The sequence below is a fragment of the Poecilia reticulata genome, chromosome 5, assembly GCF_904066995.2.
Source record: "Poecilia reticulata chromosome 5, P_reticulata-male-v2, whole genome shotgun sequence".
NCBI classification, from domain to species: Eukaryota; Metazoa; Chordata; class Actinopteri; order Cyprinodontiformes; family Poeciliidae; genus Poecilia; species Poecilia reticulata.
In genome coordinates this window covers 751428-772646 of record NC_088834.1, presented here as the reverse complement: position 1 = coordinate 772646, position 21219 = coordinate 751428, and the positions used below count along the sequence as shown (strand labels likewise).

Below are 21219 nucleotides of genomic sequence, written 5' to 3'. Positions count from 1 at the left end.
ACCAGAACCCATTGAAAGCATCGCAAACAGAAATCAGAGAAACTGCAAAAAATGTTTTATCTTAGTGCACAAGAAATAAGACAAAACTAACTGACATGAAGCACGTTTGTGTGTGTGTGTGTGTCTGTGTGTGTCTGTGTGTCTGCGTGTGTGTGTGTGTCTGTCTGTGTGTGTCTGTCTGTCTGTGTGTGTGCGTCTGTGTGTGTGTGTCTGTGTGTGTGTGTGTGTGTCTGTGTGTGTGTCTGTGTCTGTCTGTGTGTGTGTGTGTGCGTGTGTGCGTTTGTGTGTGTGTGTGTGTGTAGTGTCTGTGTGTGTCTGTGCGTGTCTGTCTGTCTGTGTGTGTGTGTGTGTGTGTGTGTGCGTGCGTGTGTGTGTGTGTCTGCGTGTCTGTGTGTGTCTGTGTGTAGGTCTGTGTTTCTGTGTGTGTGTGTTTGTCTGTCTGTGTGTGTCTGTGTGTTTCTGTCTGTCTGTGTGTGTGTGTGTGTGTGTGTAGGTGTCCGTGTGTGTGTGTGTGTGTGTGTGTGTGTGTGTGTGTGTGTGTGTGTGTGTGTGTGTGTGTGTGTGTGTGTAGGTGTCCGTGTGTGTCTGTGTGTGTGTGTGTGTATGTGTGTGTGTGTGTGAGCTCACCCTCCAGAGTCTGACCAGGATCCAGTTGGTCTGAGCCCAGGGTCTCTGCTCATACGGAGCCAGAAGGTTCCTCATCATGGCCACTCGCCTGAAACCAGAAACCATCATCTGCATCAGGGCAGGTGAAGCACACCTGAAGATCTCAGGTGTGAGCAGGAGGCAGGATGACCTCACTAAAACACCTGCATGTCTCATTGCTTGTGTTCTTTCTTAAAATTCTCAATTTTGTGTAGAAAACATTGTTTTACTCCAGAGTTTTTCTGTCAACGGGTTCTGGTTCTGGTTTAGAAAAAAAACTAAGACTCACTGCTCCTCTGGGATCCTCTCCACCGCCCTGAGGGATTGTGGGTAACAGACGTAGCTGGCCAGCGCCTGCATCAGGGAATCTTTGATATCTGAGAGAACAGAGACGAGTTAGTGAACTTGTAGGTTAAACTCCCTGCAGCGCCCCCTGTGGGCAGCCTTTTCCCTCTGTCCTCGGCTCCATACTCGGATTCCTTCGTTAAAGGGCCTTGAGGCGCCATTTGTTATGAACTGGAGCTACATAAATGAAGCCGAGCTGAATCCCGCTCCCTCCCTGGCCTCTCACTCTGCAGACGCTTTAAACGTCCTGATTGGAAGATGGACCGCGTTCTGAGACGATAAACCATCCTGATGACGTCTGTGTTTCTGACCCGGAACAAACCGAACCCAAACAGAACCTGAAGGTCGATCCGAACACGACGCAGAAAACCAGACCGCAAACAAATAAGAAAACTGAACTCTTTGAATTTTCAATGACATCATATGATTTTAGATAAAGTACTGTCATTTTATCTTTTAATGAACTTTAAGAATCAATAGCCTTCAAAATAAAAGTTTCCTTAAATCTGATTTAATTAATTATGGATTTATTGAGCGGCTTTTTGAACCAGTGGGCTTATTTCACACAGCAGGGGGCGCTGTTTTACGCTGAGGAGTTCTGTGACGACCATGACGTCATTCCAGCTGATATTCATTTCAAAGAGCTTTTATTTTGTATTAGCACTCAACCGTGTGTCTTCCTGTTACCTGTCCCAACGATGCGGGGGTCTGCAAAGTGCTTGGCGAGGATGGCGGCGAGCTGAGTCAGCGTTTCCTCATAACCTGGAAAAAAAGTTCATTCATGTGAGACACACAGACACACACAGACACACACACACACCCCCAAACACACTCACACACACACACACACACACACACACACACACACACGCAGACACACACACACGCAGACACACACACACACAGACACACACACACACACAGACACACTGCGTGTCTGTGTGTGTGTTCACAGACACACAGACACACACAGACACACACCGACACCGACACACACACACATGCACACAGACACACACACGCACAGACACACACACGTAGACACACACACACATGCACGCACACACCGACACACACACACACACACCCCCACACTCACACACACACGCACACACACACACACACACACACACACACACACACACACACACACACACACACACACACACACACACACACACAGAGCAGCAGACTGTGCCTCACTGACACTTCCTCCTGTTAATGGAGCAGAGGTCAAAGGTCAACGACTTGCTGTCATATGATTGACTGCTGAGTCAATCGGGTGACGTTGTGGGCGGAGTCATTATGAGCCACGGTGACATCAGCACAAATCAACCCGACCGGATCATCATCATCATCAGGTCGATGATGCTGCAGCTATATTTTACTGTTCTGTCGAGAACTCCCTGGTGCCGGATGGCTTCCCATCAGAACCGGTCGGGTCGGTACCTGGCAGCTCGTCCATGCTGTTGGCGGGGCTGAAGTAGTTCTTCAGGGCGCTGTAGGCGTTCATGGCCACGTTGAGGTAGAACTCCGGCGTGAAGGCAAACAGCGACGCCGTGTTGTCGGCGTGCTCGATGGTCCGGATGCAGACGCACAGCAGCCAGTAGACGTCCAGCATCTTCTCCTGAACACACACAGCGGGTGTTAGAGCCGCACACCGACCAGAACCGGGAGGTACGGACCAGACGGGCCACCTTGGAGTAGATGGTGGCGTTGATCCAGGCCAGCCGGCGGCTCAGGTGGTTCAGCTTCTCTGAGAAAACCTTCTGGCTCTTCTGCAGCTCGTCCAGGATGTCTGCGCGCTGAAACACACAACCCAGAGTCACTGCAGAACCGGAACCAGCAGAACCAGCCGTCACAGGATCAGAGTCCGGTTTCTCTGGAGTCCACAACCCAAGTGGGTCAGCTCAGGAACCAAACAGGATCAGAAACGGTTCTGGACTCACTCTGGCGGGACAGCGAGCAATCTTCTCCTCGGTGTCCTTCAGAGCCACAGCGTACTCATGGACCTCGTCTGCCACCACCACCATCTGCAGGGCACAGATCGGGTTTACAGAACCTCACCACTCTGGACCGATTGGTTCTGATCGAACATCACGTTTCTAATGTGACCCGGTCAGAACCTACAGAACCAGCAGGGAGCAATATGGCCGCTGCATTGAGGCATCCAGGGTTCTTTTGCTTTTCCCACAGCAAAATTCAAGCATGTTCCAAACCCTGACAACTCCTCAATGAAGTTTGAACTTTTTCAAGGATTTTAAGCTCCGATACACTGTAAAAATCACTAAATCTCACTGTAAAAATCACTAAATCTCACTGTAAAAATCACTAAATCTCACTGCAAAAATCACTAAATCTCACTGTAAAAATCACTAAATCTCACTGTAAAAATCACTAAATCTCACTGTAAAAATCACTAAATCTCACTGCAAAAATCACTAAATCTCACTGTAAAAATCACTAAATCTTACTAAAGTATTTTATTCTAGTTTCTACTCCAAATATACGTGTAATAAGACAAAAACTAACAACCTCAGAAAAATATAGAAGCTTGTTTTAAAACTTCATTCCACTGGCAGATTATTTCTCTTATGGGAAATAATAAGCACAATGTTTCATTAATATGGACACTAAAATGTTACTTGTAAGTTTGTTTTGTTTAAAGTGAACTGAGGTATTTTCAGTAGAGACTAAAATGTTTGTGTTTTCGCACAGTTCCTCAGCAGAGAGGCGGTTCCCTCACCAATATGGCCGCTGCACTGACGCATCGATAAGACGCGGGACCAGACTGACCTTCCCCAGCTGCTGATGGACGCTCAGGTTGTACATCATCACGATGCCGTCGATGATCTCCAGCAGAGACTTGTCTGTGATTGGCTGGTCGGGCTCCTCCTGCGGTCGCCCCAGCAACAGGCCGTCGTTTCCGTGGCTACCCTCGACTGCGTGGCAGAGAGGAGACAGGAAGCAGGAAGCTGGAGCCTGTGGCGGCTCAGCCGGATGCTGTGGAGGAACCACTCACTGTCTTCCTCGGTGCGCTGCTCCACCGCCAGCGTCCGGACCTTCACCTTCTCCGGCTGGGACAGCGGCCGCCGCGGCGTCATCAGGCTGACGGCCGCCGTGCTCAGGAACCGGTTGGCCCGGCCCAGAGTGGGAGAACTCAACCAGCTGGGTCGGGCCAGGGCACCGCCCATCGCCGCTGCTCCGAAAGGCCTCTGGCAGGACGGGAGGAGACCAGGCGTTTTATCGGACACTCGTCCTGGTAGATCTGAACTAAAATCTATGATAAAATCTAACAGATCCATTAATAATTCCAATAATTTTTTTCTTGCTTTCTTTTCTAAAAAACTACAGAAAATATTTAAAATAACATTTTTTTTATTTCAATATAGCAAAATATAACTTCACAAGATGCGTCACATTCCTCATTTTATGTTTTACTTTCATGTTGCAGATCTCATAAAATCATTACTTCATTTTCCTAATGTTACAACATCATTCTGGTAATAAAGCTTTTATTCTCACAGCACTGCGAGATATCTTAATGCTCAGAATTAAAATATTAAAATCCTGGCTCTGATACTCCGTCAGAGTCGACCTCAATTCAGAGTCCAAATAAATAAAATCACTTTGTGAATCAAGATGGCCGCCCTGGGTGTGATGACATCACTGAGCTATGCAAACCCAAGGAGGCCATTGGTGGAAAGAAAATCCATATTTAACTCAATTTAAATCTTCAAAAACCAAAAATTCAACTAATGGATAAAATCGGTTTATCGCCCAGCTGAATCTGAAGTAGCCAGTTGGGTTCTGTTGGGTTCTGTTGGGTTCTGTTGGGTCCAGGATGATTTGGATCATCGTAACAAACCTGAGCGGCTCCGCTCTCCTCGTCTTCGTCCAGGTCGTCCATCGACGCGGCCTGGATCTCTGCGGGGTCGATGACGATGTTGGCCTTAGTGGCGAGGTCGTCTGGAAGACAAGCAGCAGTAAGACTGGGGGACGGGTCGTGACCGTAACCATGGCGACCGCAGAGGACTCAGAGATGGAACGCCTCACCTTTAAGAGTCTTCTTCAGGTGGGACAAGAGTCCTCCCAGTCTCTGCAGGTCAAAGTAATCCACCTTCCCGTTGTAGAAGAGCTGAGGAGGAACGTAGGCGTCTGGAGACAGAGACAACGAGGGAGAGACAGAAAGCTCGTTAGGAGACGAGGGAGAGACAGAAAGCTCGTTAGGAGACAAGGAGGGAGGGACAGGAAGCTCGTTAGCAGACAATGAGGGAGGGACAGGAAGCTCGTTAGGAGACAACGAGGGAGGGACAGAAAGCTCGTTAGGAGACAACGAGGGAGGGACAGAAAGCTCGTTAGGAGACAACGAGGGAGGGACAGAAAGCTCGTTAGGAGACAACGAGGGAGGGACAGAAAGCTCGTTAGGAGACAACGAGGGAGGGACAGAAAGCTCGTTAGGAGACAACGAGGGAGGGACAGAAAGCTCGTTAGGAGACAACGAGGGAGGGACAGAAAGCTCGTTAGGAGACAACGAGGGAGGGACAGGAAGCTCGTTAGGAGACAAGGAGGGAGGGACAGGAAGCTCGTTAGGAGACAACGAGGGAGGGACAGAAAGCTCGTTAGGAGACAACGAGGGAAGGACAGGAAGCTCGTTAGGAGACAACGAGGGAGGGACAGGACGCTCGTTAGGAGACAACGAGGGAAGGACAGGAAGCTCGTTAGGAGACAACGAAGGAGAGACAGGAAGCTTGTTAGGAGACAACGAGGGAGGGACAGGAAGCTCGTTAGGAGACAAGGAGGGAGGGACAGGAAGCTCGTTAGGAGACAAGGAGGGAGGGACAGGAAGCTCATTAGGAGACAAGGAGGGAGGAACAGGAAGCTCGTTAGGAGACAACGAAGGAGAGACAGGAAGCTCGTTAGGAGACAACGAGGGAGGGACAGGAAGCTCGTTAGGAGACAACAAAGGAGAGACAGGAAGCTCGTTAGAAGACAAGGAGGGAGGGACAGGAAGCTCGTTAGGAGACAAGGAGGGAGGGACAGGAAGCTCGTTAGGAGACAAGGAGGGAGGGACAGGAAGCTCGTAGGGAGACAAGGAGGGAGGGACAGGAAGCTCGTTTCTGACTCCGTCCAGCTGTTCTAGCTGTTGTCAGAGTTGGTTCTGGTGAAGCAGCAGACGCTCTGCTGTTCCTGAAGTCACCTTCATCACTCAGTGATGATGATGATGATGTGTCGTACCTTCGCTGCTGAGGCTGCTGGGACTCTTCCTGCTGCCTTCGTCCCAGCTGCTCCGCACGGCGGTGATGAGGCGGTGCAGGAAACACACCATGTATTCAGGAGGACACAGAGCTGTGGGGTGCTGCTCACACACACACACACACACACACACAGAACGTGTTGTGCTCATTAAATGCATCTGGAGCTCTAAAGTCTCAAACAGAAGCAGAAACTTGTCTCCAGATGCCTCAGCAGGGGGCGCTGCTGATCCACTTGGACTCTGATCCAGTTAGACGAACGATGAAAGCTGGACTGAGTGAAGCCGCAGTGATGGCCTTACCCCTCGGTTGCTGGCGTTCTCCTGCAGGAACTTCCTGAACTTGTTAAGGAAAATGTAACGAGAAGCTTCTCCCTGGAAGAGATGGACGGAGAAGTTTCTGTCAGAGAGCTGCCTCAACCTCAACATGCCTCAACCTCTAATCGCTTCAACCTCAACATGCCTCAACCTCAACATGCCTCAACCTCAACATGCCCCAACCTCTAATCGCCTCAACCTCAACATACCGCAACCTCAACATGCCTCAACCTCAACATGCCTCAACCTCAACATACCTAAACATGCCTCAACCTCTAATCGCTTCAACCTCAACATGCCTCAACCTCTAATCGCTTCAACCTCAACATGCCTCAACCTCAACATGCCCCAACCTCTAATCGCCTCAACCTCAACATACCTCAACCTCAACATGCCTCAACCTCAACATGCCTCAACCTCAACATACCTCAACATGCCTCAACCTCTAATCGCTTCAACCTCAACATGCCTCAACCTCTAATCGCTTCAACCTCAACATACCTCAACCTCAACATACCTCAACATGCCTCAACCTCTAATCGCTTCAACCTCAACATGCTTCAACCTCAACATGTCTCAACCTCAACATACCTCAACATGCCTCAACCTCTAATCGCTTCAACCTCAACATGCCTCAACCTCTAATCGCTTCAACCTCAACATCAACATGCCTCAACATCAACATGCCTCAACCTCTAATCGCTTCAACCTCAACATCAACATGCCTCAACATCAACATGCCTCAACCTCTAATCGCTTCAACCTCAACATGCCTCAACCTCTAATCGCTTCAACCTCAACATGCTTCAACCTCAACATGCCTCAACCTCTAATCGCTTCAACCTCAACATGCCTCAACCTCAACATGCCTCAACCTCAACATGCCCCAACCTCTAATCGCCTCAACCTCAACATACCGCAACCTCAACATGCCTCAACCTCAACATGCCTCAACCTCAACATACCTAAACATGCCTCAACCTCTAATCGCTTCAACCTCAACATGCCTCAACCTCTAATCGCTTCAACCTCAACATGCCTCAACCTCAACATGCCCCAACCTCTAATCGCCTCAACCTCAACATACCTCAACCTCAACATGCCTCAACCTCAACATGCCTCAACCTCAACATACCTCAACATGCCTCAACCTCTAATCGCTTCAACCTCAACATGCCTCAACCTCTAATCGCTTCAACCTCAACATACCTCAACCTCAACATACCTCAACATGCCTCAACCTCTAATCGCTTCAACCTCAACATGCTTCAACCTCAACATGTCTCAACCTCAACATACCTCAACATGCCTCAACCTCTAATCGCTTCAACCTCAACATGCCTCAACCTCTAATCGCTTCAACCTCAACATCAACATGCCTCAACATCAACATGCCTCAACCTCTAATCGCTTCAACCTCAACATCAACATGCCTCAACATCAACATGCCTCAACCTCTAATCGCTTCAACCTCAACATGCCTCAACCTCTAATCGCTTCAACCTCAACATGCTTCAACCTCAACATCTCAACCTCTAATCGCTTCAACCTCAACATGCTTCAACCTCAACATGTCTCAACCTCAACATACCTCAACATGCCTCAACCTCTAATCGCTTCAACCTCAACATGCTTCAACCTCAACATGCCTCAACCTCTAATAGCTTCAACCTCAACATGCCTCAACCTCTAATCGCTTCAACCTCAATTCACTTGAACCTCAAACCGCCTCAGCTCCAAACCTCCAATGTTTGCTTTAAAATCAATCTAACTGGCAGGAAGCTAAACAGGGCAAACTAAATCAGAAAAACTAACTTCAGAAGCATCTGTCCATTGTTGCTATGGAAACGATGTATTTGAATTAAAAATCTGACCTACCGTATTCTTGTCCTTGTTGTTGAGCAGCAGCCTGAGGATCTGGACCTGCAGGTCCTCCACCACTGAAGAAGAACAGAGGAGAGGTCAGTGACCTGCAGAAGCAGCATATTCCTGTACCACTGATCTGCCACACCTTCGATCCTCTTCTTCAGCCGCTGGCAGCCTCTCTCGTACGCTCGGCGCCTCAGACGCTCATCTGAACTCTCGTCTTTGGGTTCTCGCTCATCTTTTCCCTGCAGAACCAGAACCAGACGGTCCAGCTTAGAAAGAAAGGAGCACACAGATAACTGAGGAGGCTCAGATCCTGCTCTGCCCCCGCAGGATGAAGTAGTAACTGCACCTCATTGACACCTGACCCTTCTGTTCTGACAGACTCTGGATCTTCAGGCGTTCTGAAAAGAGGAACCGGTTCCGTTTACCTCCTTGTCAAAGTGTGTGGGCCACCAGGTGGTCGGGATCAGCTCCTCCAGTCCCGCCTCCTTGACTCTCAGAGGAGTCTTGATGTAGAAGAAGACCACTGAACGCAGAACATCGAACGTAACCTTCGTTAAGGAAAGCTGACCCAATCGGCTGCTGGTTCTGAACCGAGCGTGAAAACAGAACCGGGAGTCTCAGAAGGATATAGGACGTTGTTGAGCAGGTACTTCCTGGACTTCTCGTGGCGCAGGATGGCGGTGGTCAGACGCAGGTAGTGGATCTGGAACAGAAACCAACGTCTGATCAGCCGTAGTGCAGAGCGCCACCCAGTGGAGAAGGCAGGCAGCGGCTGGTACCTGGAAGCCCAGGTCTGGGATGATGGGAGAGAAGCGGTACGCCCTCAGCAGGGACATCATGAGCTGCTTCAGGCACTCGTTCACCTCGTGGTCCTGCAGGCAGAGGGAACACCATGAACTTTGACCTGCCAGGACCGGGTCTCACGGGGGTCAAGGCCCGGTTCCCCCGGCTAGACTTAAAGACGACCGACGCCGTTGGCCCGACCAGCAAGACCAGTAGGAACATCTGATCAGAAACCAACAGGGAGAATCATTACAGCTGATCAAAGTTTGTACTGGAACCACTGGTGATTCCAACTGGGACCCACTGGTGAGACCCACAGTCCCACTGGGACCCACTGGTGAGACCCTCAGTCCAACTGGGACACATCACTGGTGAGACCCTCAGTCCCACTGGGACCCATCACTGGTGAGACCCTCAGTCCCACTGGGACCCACTGGTGAGACCCTCAGTCCCACTGGGACCCACTGGTGAGACCCTCAGTCCAACTGGGACCCACTGGTGAGACCCTCAGTCCCACTGGGACCCACTGGTGAGACCCTCAGTCCCACTGGGACCCACTGGTGAGACCCTCAGTCCCACTGGGACCCACTGGTGAGACCCTCAGTCCCACTGGGACCCACCACTGGTGAGACCCTCAGTCCAACTGGGACCCACCACTGGTGAGACCCTCAGTCTCACTGGGACCCACCACTGGTGAGACCCTCAGTCCCACTGGGACCCACTGGTGAGACCCTCTGTCCCACTGGGACCCACCACTGGTGAGACCCTCTGTCCCACTGGGACCCACCACTGGTGAGACCCTCAGTCCCACTGGGACCCACCACTGGTGAGACCCTCAGTCCCACTGGCACCCACCACTGGTGAGACCCTCAGTCCCACTGGGACTCACTGGTGAGACCCTCAGTCCCACTGGGACCCACCACTGGTGAGACCCTCAGTCCCACTGGCACCCACCACTGGTGAGACCCTCAGTCCCACTGGGACCCACCACTGGTGAGACCCTCAGTCCCACTGGGAACCACCACTGGTGAGACCCTCAGTCCCACTGGGACCCACCACTGGTGAGACCCTCAGTCCCACTGGGACCCACCACTGGTGAGACCCTCAGTCCCACTGGGAACCACCACTGGTGAGACCCTCAGTCCCACTGGGACCCACCACTGGTGAGACCCTCAGTCCCACTGGGACCCACCACTGGTGAGACCCTCAGTCCCACTGGGACCCACCACTGGTGAGACCCTCAGTCTCACTGGGACCCACTGGTGAGACCCTCAGTCCCACTGGGACCCACCACTGGTGAGACCCTCAGTCTCACTGGGACCCACCACTGGTGACACCCTCAGTCCCACTGGGACCCACTGGTGAGACCCTCAGTCCCACTGGGACCCACCACTGGTGAGACCCTCAGTCTCACTGGGACCCACCACTGGTGACACCCTCAGTCCCACTGGGACCCATTGGTGAGACCCTCAGTCTCACTGGGACCAACCACTGGTGAGACCCTCAGTCTCACTGGGACCCACCACTGGTGAGACCCTCAGTCTCACTGGGACCCACCACTGGTGAGACCCTCAGTCCCACTGGGACCCACCACTGGTGAGACCCTCAGTCCCACTGGGACCCACCACTGGTGAGACCCTCAGTCCCACTGGGACCCACCACTGGTGAGACCCTCAGTCCCACTGGGACCACCACTGGTGAGACCCTCAGTCCCACTGGGACCCACCACTGGTGAGACCCTCAGTCCCACTGGGACCCACCACTGGTGAGACCCTCAGTCCACTGGACCCACTGGTGAGACCCTCAGTCTCACTGGGACCCACTGGTGAGACCCTCAGTCCCACTGGGACCCACCACTGGTGAGACCCTCAGTCTCACTGGGACCCACCACTGGTGACACCCTCAGTCCCACTGGGACCCACTGGTGAGACCCTCAGTCCCACTGGGACCCACCACTGGTGAGACCCTCAGTCTCACTGGGACCCACCACTGGTGACACCCTCAGTCCCACTGGGACCCATTGGTGAGACCCTCAGTCTCACTGGGACCAACCACTGGTGAGACCCTCAGTCTCACTGGGACCCACCACTGGTGAGACCCTCAGTCTCACTGGGACCCACCACTGGTGAGACCCTCAGTCCCACTGGGACCCACCACTGGTGAGACCCTCAGTCCCACTGGGACCCACCACTGGTGAGACCCTCAGTCCCACTGGGACTCACCACTGGTGAGACCCTCAGTCCCACTGGGACCCACCACTGGTGAGACCCTCAGTCCCACTGGGACCCACCACTGGTGAGACCCTCAGTCTCACTGGGACCCACCACTGGTGAGACCCTCAGTCCCACTGGGACCCACTGGTGAGACCCTCAGTCCCACTGGGACCCACCACTGGTGAGACCCTCAGTCTCACTGGGACCCACCACTGGTGAGACCCTCAGTCCCACTGGGACCCACTGGTGAGACCCTCAGTCCCACTGGGACCAACCACTGGTGAGACCCTCAGTCTCACTGGGACCCACCACTGGTGAGACCCTCAGTCTCACTGGGACCCACCACTGGTGAGACCCTCAGTCTCACTGGGACCCACCACTGGTGAGACCCTCAGTCCCACTGGGACCCACCACTGGTGAGACCCTCAGTCCCACTGGGACCCACCACTGGTGAGACCCTCAGTCCCACTGGGACCCACCACTGGTGAGACCCTCAGGTGAGACCCTCAGTCTCACTGGGACCCACCACTGGTGAGACCCTCAGTCTCACTGGGACCCACCACTGGTGAGACCCTCAGTCCCACTGGGACCCACTGGTGAGACCCTCAGTCTCACTGGGACCCACCACTGGTGAGACCCTCAGTCCCACTGGGACCCACCACTGGTGAGACCCTCAGTCTCACGGGGACCCACCACTGGTGAGACCCTCAGTCCAACTGGGACCCACCACTGGTGAGACCCTCAGTCCCACTGGGACCCACCACTGGTGAGACCCTCAGTCTCACTGGGACCCACCACTGGTGAGACCCTCAGTCCCACTGGGACCCACTGGTGAGACCCTCAGTCCCACTGGGACCCACCACTGGTGAGACCCTCAGTCCCACTGGGACCCACCACTGGTGAGACCCTCAGTCTCACTGGGACCCACCACTGGTGAGACCCTCAGTCCCACTGGGACCCACTGGTGAGACCCTCAGTCCCACTGGGACCCACCACTGGTGAGACCCTCAGTCTCACTGGGACCCACCACTGGTGAGACCCTCAGTCTCACTGGGACCAACCACTGGTGAGACCCTCAGTCTCACTGGGACCCACCACTGGTGAGACCCTCAGTCTCACTGGGACCCACCACTGGTGAGACCCTCAGTCCCACTGGGACCCACCACTGGTGAGACCCTCAGTCCCACTGGGACCCACCACTGGTGAGACCCTCAGGTGAGACCCTCAGTCTCACTGGGACCCACCACTGGTGAGACCCTCAGTCCCACTGGGACCCCCCACTGGTGAGACCCTCAGTCCCACTGGGACCCACCACTGGTGAGACCCTCAGTCCCACTGGGACCCCCCACTGGTGAGACCCTCAGTCTCACTGGGACCCACCACTGGTGAGACCCTCAGTCCCACTGGGACCCACCACTGGTGAGACCCTCAGGTGAGACCCTCAGTCTCACTGGGACCCACCACTGGTGAGACCCTCAGTCCCACTGGGACCCACCACTGGTGAGACCCTCAGTCCCACTGGGACCCACCACTGGTGAGACCCTCAGTCCCACTGGGACCCCCCACTGGTGAGACCCTCAGTCCCACTGGGACCCACCACTGGTGAGACCCTCAGTCTCACTGGGACCCACCACTGGTGAGACCCTCAGTCTCACTGGGACCCACCACTGGTGAGACCCTCAGTCCCACTGGGACCCACCACTGGTGAGACCCTCAGTCCCACTGGGACCCACCACTGGTGAGACCCTCAGTCTCACTGGGACCCACCACTGGTGAGACCCTCAGTCCTACTGGTGATAATGAAAAATCTAAATAAGTCTCTTTTGCAACATGGAAAACTTGAACATTGATTCTGCAACATTTCCACAGCGTTTGCAGCCTGCAGGGGGCGCTCCGAGTCCCTCAACCAGAACCTTGTTACTGTTTTCTAAAGCCTGCTGACCTCCTCTGGGGAACCAGCCTGCAGGGGGCGCTCCGAGTCCCTCAACCCAAACCTTGTCACTGTTTTCTAAAGCCTGCTGACCTCCTCTGGGGAACCAGCTCCACCTGGTGGCCCAACTGGGTCGGAGTCTGCAGCTCCATGTTTACCTCCATCAGCAGCCAGAAGAGGTCCAGCAGCTGCTGGATGAGCGGATGCTCATCCACAGAACCGCCTCCTTCCAGGATTCCCAGCAGGAAGTTCATCAGCACATCCTCCACCAGGTAGACCTTACACTGCAGACAGACACACACGGCTGTAACAGCGGCGCCTCCTGCTGGCGGGAAGCAGCCGCTGCAGCCTCATCTGGGCCGCAGGAGGTTCTGGTGAAGCTGCTCGTCTCACCATGAGCGGAGCGAAGAGGTTAAAGACGTGAGCCAGAGTGATGAGAACGGTGGGTTCCCCCTGGAGCCTCCAGCCGGCCGAGTCTTTCTCCAGCAGCTTCTCTTCCTGCACAGAGACGAAGGGCGGGAAAGACGGATAAATGCTAAAGTTTTTAATAAAACACTCAATTTTTAGCTATTTCTCTTGCTTTCTTTTCTAAAAACGGAAATTACAAATAAAATATTTTCAAAATGTGACTTAATTCATATCCCTTCTCTGTTCAATTATGAGAATATAGTAACAATACTAGCAGAATAAAGACACAATTTTACCAGAAAACCATCTTAAAATTACAAAAATAAAGTTGTTTTAATGAATAGAACTTCTAGTTATTGAGATTCAACATGAGCAGCTCAGTCTGTGTGGTCTGTAAAGGCCTGATGCTGAAAATAATTTGATATGTTCAAATTTAAAACCGATCCCAACAAACAACTTCATAAAATTCTCAACATTCCCCATTTAAGTTTTTGTTGCTTTTGATAGAGGAGTTCTAATAAAACTATTACTTCATTCTGCAAATATAAAAACTGGATTCTGGTCATATTAACAGTTTATCTTCACTTTGTTTCGACTTTGTTCTCAGCCACTTTATTCTGAAAATCTCTGATATTCTGTCGTAAAGTTGATCTGAATTCAAAGTCCGAATAAACAGAAGCTGTAAAACACGCTTATCAAACAAGATGGCCGCCCTGCTGACATCACTCTGCACGATGGAAACACAAGGAGACCATTGGTGGAAAACATCCCAGATTTTACAAACATTTAATCTTCAAAAACTGAGACGCGTCCTGAACTCCAGCCGATCCAGACCGGCTCCCTGACCGTTCAGTGAGAGCAGGTGTAGCAGCATCGGATGGCTGCGGATCAGAACCAGCGTGCGGCCCGGTCACCTGAGCGTCGATGGAGGTGGACAGGACGTTCTTGATGTATCCCAGCAGCCTGTGGGCCTTCAGCAGGTCTGCGGTGGGGGGGTCCTGCAGCGGCAGGTAGCCGTCAGCCGGGTACGTGGCGCCGTCTCCGGTTAAGGACAAAAACACCCGATTCACTGATCAGAGCCTCTGGTTCTGGTCCTGCAGCGGGTCAAAGAATCCAGAACAGAACCAGACCCAGACACACACCAGAACCAGACAGCAGACAAATATAATTTCATCTTTTATCTGGGGATTAAAACCAGTTTGTTTTCATGCAGTTCATCAGGGAGGAACTTTGGTCTCCATGAAGGGGATCGATCAAAACTCACCAAATGAAAAATGTATGTAATTAATAGAGATAATCACAAAGTTTGTAATTAATTAACAACAACAAACAAATCTTTTTAAATTCAGAAAATATTTTTTCCGCAACAAAGAAATTTATTGCTTTTAATCTGTTCTTCAACCATCAGATTTGTTTTTGTTTTTGTTTAGATCCTCTGGAAATATGGACTGAGGAAGCTAACATTAGAGGAAGCTAACATTAGAGGAAGCTAACATTAGAGGAAGCTAACATTAGAGGAAGCTAACATTAGAGGAAGCTAACATTAGAGGAAGCTAACATTAGAGGAAGCTAACATTAGAGGAAGCTAACATTAGAGGAAGCTAACATTAGAGGAAGCTAACATTAGCGCCACAGCGTTTAGCACTGCGATGCTATTTTAGGCTTGAATAGCTTTGCTGATAGGCTAACTCCTTTTAGCACAACTTAAACAACCTGCGATGGACTGGCGACCTGTCCAGGCGACCTGTCCAGGCGACCTGTCCAGGCGACCTGTCCAGGTGACCTGTCCAGGTGACCTGTCCAGGCGACCTGTCCAGGTGACCCCACCTCTCGCCCGAAACATCCGCTGCAGAGGCACCAGCACCCCTGCAGACCCCACAGGCAGAAGGGTGTTAGAAAATGAATGGGTGGACGGATGGACACAACAATGTTTTCCAGCATCCAATAAAATCGGGCAGAAGCAAAAGTTCTGAGTGGAACCTTTGCCCTCGCTTGTTTCTGGTACATCCACATATCTGACGCACAAGTGACATCCGTAAACACTGGGGGTTCATTTCTGCTTCACTTCAGGGCTGAGTGAGCAGAGCAGCACTTTGCAAATAAAATACATTTGTGGTTGAACTCATCTATTTATTTTGAAGTGAAAATGGTTCTTATTTTGTTGCTGTAGTGAGGAAAGCAAAGCTATTTGTTCCTCTAATTGCATCAATGTATTATAGATAAGGTCGGATTTAACGCAGCAGGTCTGTGCAGGGAGGCAGCGCGGAACCGGCGGGAAGGATATCTGAGCGGCCGGCTGCCGAAGTTGAACGCCACCGACTCTTTGAAGGAGAGGCTGATGGCCGGGAAGTACGCCACGCCAGGACCCGTCTTGATGCCGCTGAAGGCCGTCCCCAGAGACTGGCCGTTCCTGGAGACACGGGGGGAGAAGACGATGGTTCTGGTTCTGGTTGAGAAGCTCAGGCTAGCTTAGCTTAGCATAAAGACTGGAAACTGTTAGCATGTGCCGACTCACAGGCAGAAGGTGATGGTTCCTTCATCCAGGTCGATCAGACAGCTGACGATGTCTCCAGCCGCCCACGACTGCAGAGGAAAGCAGAACATCTGGATCGGACCCAAAACACAAAGTTCTGACCCACAACATCTGGGTCTGGCTAGAAATGCAAACAATTACGTTACAATTAATGGGTTTTTTTATTAAAATATTAATTTGTTTGGTCTACAATTCAAGAATGGAACAAATTTACGATTAATTTGAGATTTTTACAGAATTTTAGACCAAAGACCAGGCATCTTTCTTTTATTAACACTTTTTATGTTTTTATTGATTACATTTTGCTAAATCTAGCAGCAAAGACAATGAACCCCCCAAAAACGTTTTGGAAAATATTTACCGCACTAGTAATTTAATACAGTAACTGTGCTAAACCCTGTTTCTACAACAATCAGACTACTTTGCTTTTTAAAATAACATCCATTTCTATTGTAGAGATAAAAACAACAAATATCCACAAAAATAAATCTTTTCAGTTTTAATGTAATGGCAAAAAGTTTGGACACCACTGGCTTAGACCCATTTGTAGTGTAGTTAAGCCGCCGTCCAGCAGAGGGCGCCGCTGGTCCTCCTTACGCGGAGCTAGAACAGAAACAAAGATGGCGGCAGGGACGAACTACAACGGGACAGAGAAACGGTCCAGTGTGGGATGAAAAACGCACTTTATGCGTTTGTTTAAGAATATAAACACTGAACAAACTCCTGAAGTTTCACCTTAATTTGGCTCATTCAGCCGAACATTCAACCAAAAGTCACTGATATTTATGGAGAGAAAATAGTCTCGAAATACCTGTGTGCGTAATTCTCGATTTGTAATCCGTGCAAGCATTGTTGTGTGTAACTTTGGATAGTTATAAATGTGAAACATGATTTGTAAACCGTAAAACAAAAATGTGTGCGTAACTCTGGGTACTTGTAAACATGTGGTCAAATGTATGTTAAGAAACTACGAATACAAAATAAAAGCACACACAATTTGAAATTTCTACACACAGATTTTTTAAGTTAAACCTCACAAAAGTGATAATTAAGAATCCAAACCTTAAGTAACACGAGTCGCCAGATACACACAGGTCACCCGTTACGATGCACCAAGATTCCTGCCTCATTTCACGCGTCAGCCTCAGATTTGTGCGTAAATGGTGCGTTTAAATGCTGGCGGAAAGCTGGGTCATCTGTGTGTTCATCCTCTGAACGTTTCTCACTGTGCTTGTGCCGAAGCAGCACGTTGGAAAACGGAACATTTCAGTCCTTCTCTATAATGCTAAAAATTGCTTATAGATAATATTGTGCATTTTTGAGCGGAACAGCTGAGAATAGTTGAAAAACGACCACTAGGTGGCGTAATGGTTCGCTGGCTGGCAAAACAGGCTGTCAAACAAGACGGAGCGTCCCGGTGGTCTGTCCTCAGAAACCTGCAGGCTTTGCTCTCCGGTTATGATGAGACATAGAGTGATTATAAATAATTTCAGATAACTTTTTATATGTCTGGTAGTTTGATACTCTGCCCTCCTCATGTTCTCCTGCTAGCGGGAGCTAATGTACGTTAGCCGTTGGTAGCTAAGTCCATGTGTCCTTCGTGCCTCTTCAGCAGTTTCAGTTAAAACATTTGTGTGTATAAATTTAATGTTTGTTGAAAATTGAATTGTGTGTGTAAATGTTTTAATTTCTCTATATACAGCTGAGATTACATGGTTTAAAAACCATGTGGATATAATTAAAACACATGTAAATATGACCACATATTTACCCGGAGTTACGCACACATTTTTGTTTTATGGTTTACAAATCATGTTTCACAGATACAAGTATCCAAAGTTAATCCACGGATTACAAATCCAGTATTACGCACACAGGTATTTTGAGACTATTTTCTCTCCGTAGTTTCTATAAAGGAGAGGATCTGTTGACAGAAATACGGAATGAAAAACATGCCAATAAACAAGGTTGGTTCTGTTGATGCTCTTTATGGAGCGAAGCTTCAACTTCATCCACAGATGAACGAACGAACGAACGAACGAACGAACGAACGAACGAACGAACGAATGAATGAATGAATGAATGAATGAATGAATCTTTACACCCGATTGTCTAATCAGCGACTCAACAGGTTCCATGTTTATAAATATGTCGAAGTTTAATAATGTCAGAAAACCACAATTTTATATTTAGTCTGTATTTAATACTGACAACAAAATGTTAAAATAATAAAATATAATAATATAACTAAAACATTTAGACTGTCATGTTATGGAGGTTCTGACCCGTTAGATGAGGTTCTGACCCGTTAGATGAGGTTCTGACCCGTTAGATGAGGTTCTGACTCGTTAGATGAGGTTCTGACCCGTTAGATGAGGTTCTGACCCGTTAGATGAGGTTCTGACTCGTTAGATGAGGTTCTGACCCATTAGATGAGGTTCTGACCCGTTAGATGAGGTTCTGACCCATTAGATGAGGTTCTGACCCGTTAGATGAGGTTCTGACCCAGACCCTGAGGTTCTGACCCCTTAGATGAGGTTCTGACCCATTAGATGAGGTTCTGACCCATTAGATGAGGTTCTGACCCACTAGATGAGGTTCTGACCCGTTAGATGAGGTTCTGACCCGTTAGATGAGGTTCTGACCCGTTAGATGAGGTTCTGACCCAGACCCTGAGGTTCTGACCCCTTAGATGAGGTTCTGACCCAGACCCTGAGGTTCTGACCCATTAGATGAGGTTCTGACCCGTTAGATGAGGTTCTGACCCCTTAGATGAGGTTCTGACCCATTAGATGAGGTTCTGACCCGTTAGATGAGGTTCTGATCCGTTATATGAGGTTCTGACCCATTAGATGAGGTTCTGACCCATTAGATGAGGTTCTGACCCATTAGATGAGGTTCTGACCCGTTAGATGAGGTTCTGACTCGTTAGATGAGGTTCTGACCCGTTAGATGAGGTTCTGACCCGTTAGATGAGGTTCTGACCCAGACCCTGAGGTTCTGACCCATTAGATGAGGTTCTGACCCAGACCCTAAGGTTCTGACCCATTAGATGAGGTTCTGACCCAGACCCTGAGGTTCTGACCCATTAGATGAGGTTCTGACCCAGACCCTGAGGTTCTGACCCATTAGATGAGGTTCTGACCCGTTAGATGAGGTTCTGACCCAGACCCTGAGGTTCTAACCCGTTAGATGAGGTTCTGACCCGTTAGATGAGGTTCTGACCCGTTAGATGAGGTTCTGACCCGCTCCAACCCGTTTCTTGTCACCTTTCCGTAGTTGGTGGTCGTTACGTTCCACTTTCTGACCCGGTTTCCATCATAGGCGTAGGAGTCCGGCGTGTCCCCGACCCCTTCCTGAGAACAGAGAACTGTGTCAGAACCGACCCGGTCCGCCGACCCGGCCCGCCGACTCTTCCTCTTCCTCACCTCCTGGTTGAAGCGACAGCTCAGAGTGCACCAGCCGATCTGCATCAGACCCTGAGAGGAGATCAGAACCTCGTAGGCCCATTTCCCTGCAGGAACAGAACCCACCGTTCAGATGTTCTGTTGGGCCCGGTCCGGTCAGAACCCGGCAGAACCGGTGTGTTTTACCTTTAAAAACGCAGGTGGTGGCTCTGATGGAACTGAAGTTGCTGTGGCCAATTACCTGCAGGAAGCAAACACCATGTGAGACATTCTGCTACAGTCCAGAAGTTCTGACCCAAACGGACCCGGCTCACCCCCAGCAGGTCGTCGTCCACGAACAAGAGGCCCTCAAAGCCGCTGGTGTGGTCCAGAACCACAGGTTGAGGACCCAGACGGCCCTCTGCAGACGGATCTGAGGACAGGGAGAGGATCAGGCTGCAAAACTAAACCCGACCAACAACTGCAAATATACAGCGTTCCTCAGAGACGGAGCCGCCAGGGGGCGCTAGGGGGCCTCAGGGGGCGCTAGGGGGCCTCAGGGGGCGCTAGGGGGCCTCAGGGGGCCTCAGGGGGCGCTAGGGGGCCTCAGGGGGCGCTGGGGGGCCTCAGGGGGCGCTGGGGGGCCCAGGGGGCGCTAGGGGGCCCAGGGGGTGCTAGGGGGCCTCAGGGGGCGCTAGGGGGCCTCAGGGGGCGCTGGGGGGCCAAGGGGGCGCTAGGGGGCCCAGGGGGCGCTAGGGGGCCTCAGGGGGCGCTAGGGGGCCTCAGGGGGCGCTAGGGGGCCCAGGGGGCGCTAGGGGGCACCAGGGGGCGCTGGGGGGCCCAGGGGGCGCTGGGAGGCCCCAGGGGGCACCAGGGGGCGCTAGGGGGCCTCAGGGGGTGCCTCAGGGGGCGTTAGGGGTGCTAGGGGGCACCAGGGGGCGCTAGGGGGCCCAGGGGGCGCTAGGGGACCCAGGGGGCGCTAGGGGGCACCAGGGGGCGCTAGGGGGCCTCAGGGGGCGCTAGGGGGCCTCAGGGGGCGCTGGGGGGCCTCAGAAAGTTGGAGGAACAATTAAGAAAAAAAAAATGGAATCCAATAAATGTAATGGTTTTAATATAAATATCATCTGTGTTTCAATCATTATTATAAAATACAAGTTGAAATAAATTCCTGAAGATGGAGACAGAAGATAGAAGTAGCCTTTATTTTCCTCAGAGGGAAATTTAGCATCTTTCTGGCTGCCAGTCAAATTTATCAAGCTAGCGTAGAGCTAGCATAGCGAGCTAGCATAGCGAGCTAGCATAGCAAGCTAGCGTAGCGAGCTGGCATAGCAAGCTAGCGTAGAGAGCTAGCAAAGCGAGCTAGCATAGGGAGCTAGCGTAGCGAGCTAGCATAGAGAGCAAGCGTAGCGAGCTGGCAACTAGCGTAGCAGCTAACATAGCATGGAAAAGCTTCTGACGACCAAAGGAAGCGTCCAGCAGCCCGGCTGCTGTAAAAAACCTAAACTATGGAGGTTAAATAAAACTTGGAGTTC

The 21219-nt window shown here is 51.1% G+C and overlaps 1 protein-coding gene across 12 annotated transcripts in view; it reads right to left on the bottom strand.

Annotated features, from left to right (window-relative positions):
- The window catches only part of rnf123 (ring finger protein 123), a 56977-nt gene that overhangs the window by 28540 nt on the left and 7218 nt on the right, over positions 1-21219 (bottom strand). For 8 of the 12 annotated variants that reach the window (XM_081606752.1, XM_081606748.1, XM_081606751.1 and 5 more), the window contains 26 exons: positions 20023-20120; positions 19895-19949; positions 19730-19815; positions 19571-19657; positions 16284-16351; positions 16053-16178; positions 14683-14797; positions 13754-13858; positions 13519-13644; positions 9214-9306; positions 9064-9137; positions 8860-8977; positions 8574-8700; positions 8441-8502; positions 6548-6619; positions 6229-6349; positions 5047-5148; positions 4859-4959; positions 4013-4205; positions 3787-3932; positions 2940-3023; positions 2688-2795; positions 2440-2617; positions 1678-1752; positions 935-1022; positions 628-715 (listed from right to left, as the gene is read on the bottom strand). In XM_081606752.1, the coding sequence (XP_081462878.1) occupies positions 628-715; positions 935-1022; positions 1678-1752; positions 2440-2617; positions 2688-2795; positions 2940-3023; positions 3787-3932; positions 4013-4205; positions 4859-4959; positions 5047-5148; positions 6229-6349; positions 6548-6619; positions 8441-8502; positions 8574-8700; positions 8860-8977; positions 9064-9137; positions 9214-9306; positions 13519-13644; positions 13754-13858; positions 14683-14797; positions 16053-16178; positions 16284-16351; positions 19571-19657; positions 19730-19815; positions 19895-19949; positions 20023-20120 (2696 nt within the window). Of the gene's footprint in view, positions 1-627; positions 716-934; positions 1023-1677; positions 1753-2439; positions 2618-2687; positions 2796-2939; positions 3024-3786; positions 3933-4012; positions 4206-4858; positions 4960-5046; positions 5149-6228; positions 6350-6547; positions 6620-8440; positions 8503-8573; positions 8701-8859; positions 8983-9063; positions 9138-9213; positions 9307-13518; positions 13645-13753; positions 13859-14682; positions 14798-16052; positions 16179-16283; positions 16352-19570; positions 19658-19729; positions 19816-19894; positions 19950-20022; positions 20121-21219 lie in introns of all 12 variants that reach the window. The other 4 variants (XM_081606758.1, XM_081606759.1, XM_081606755.1 and 1 more) reach the window with 3 other exon arrangements.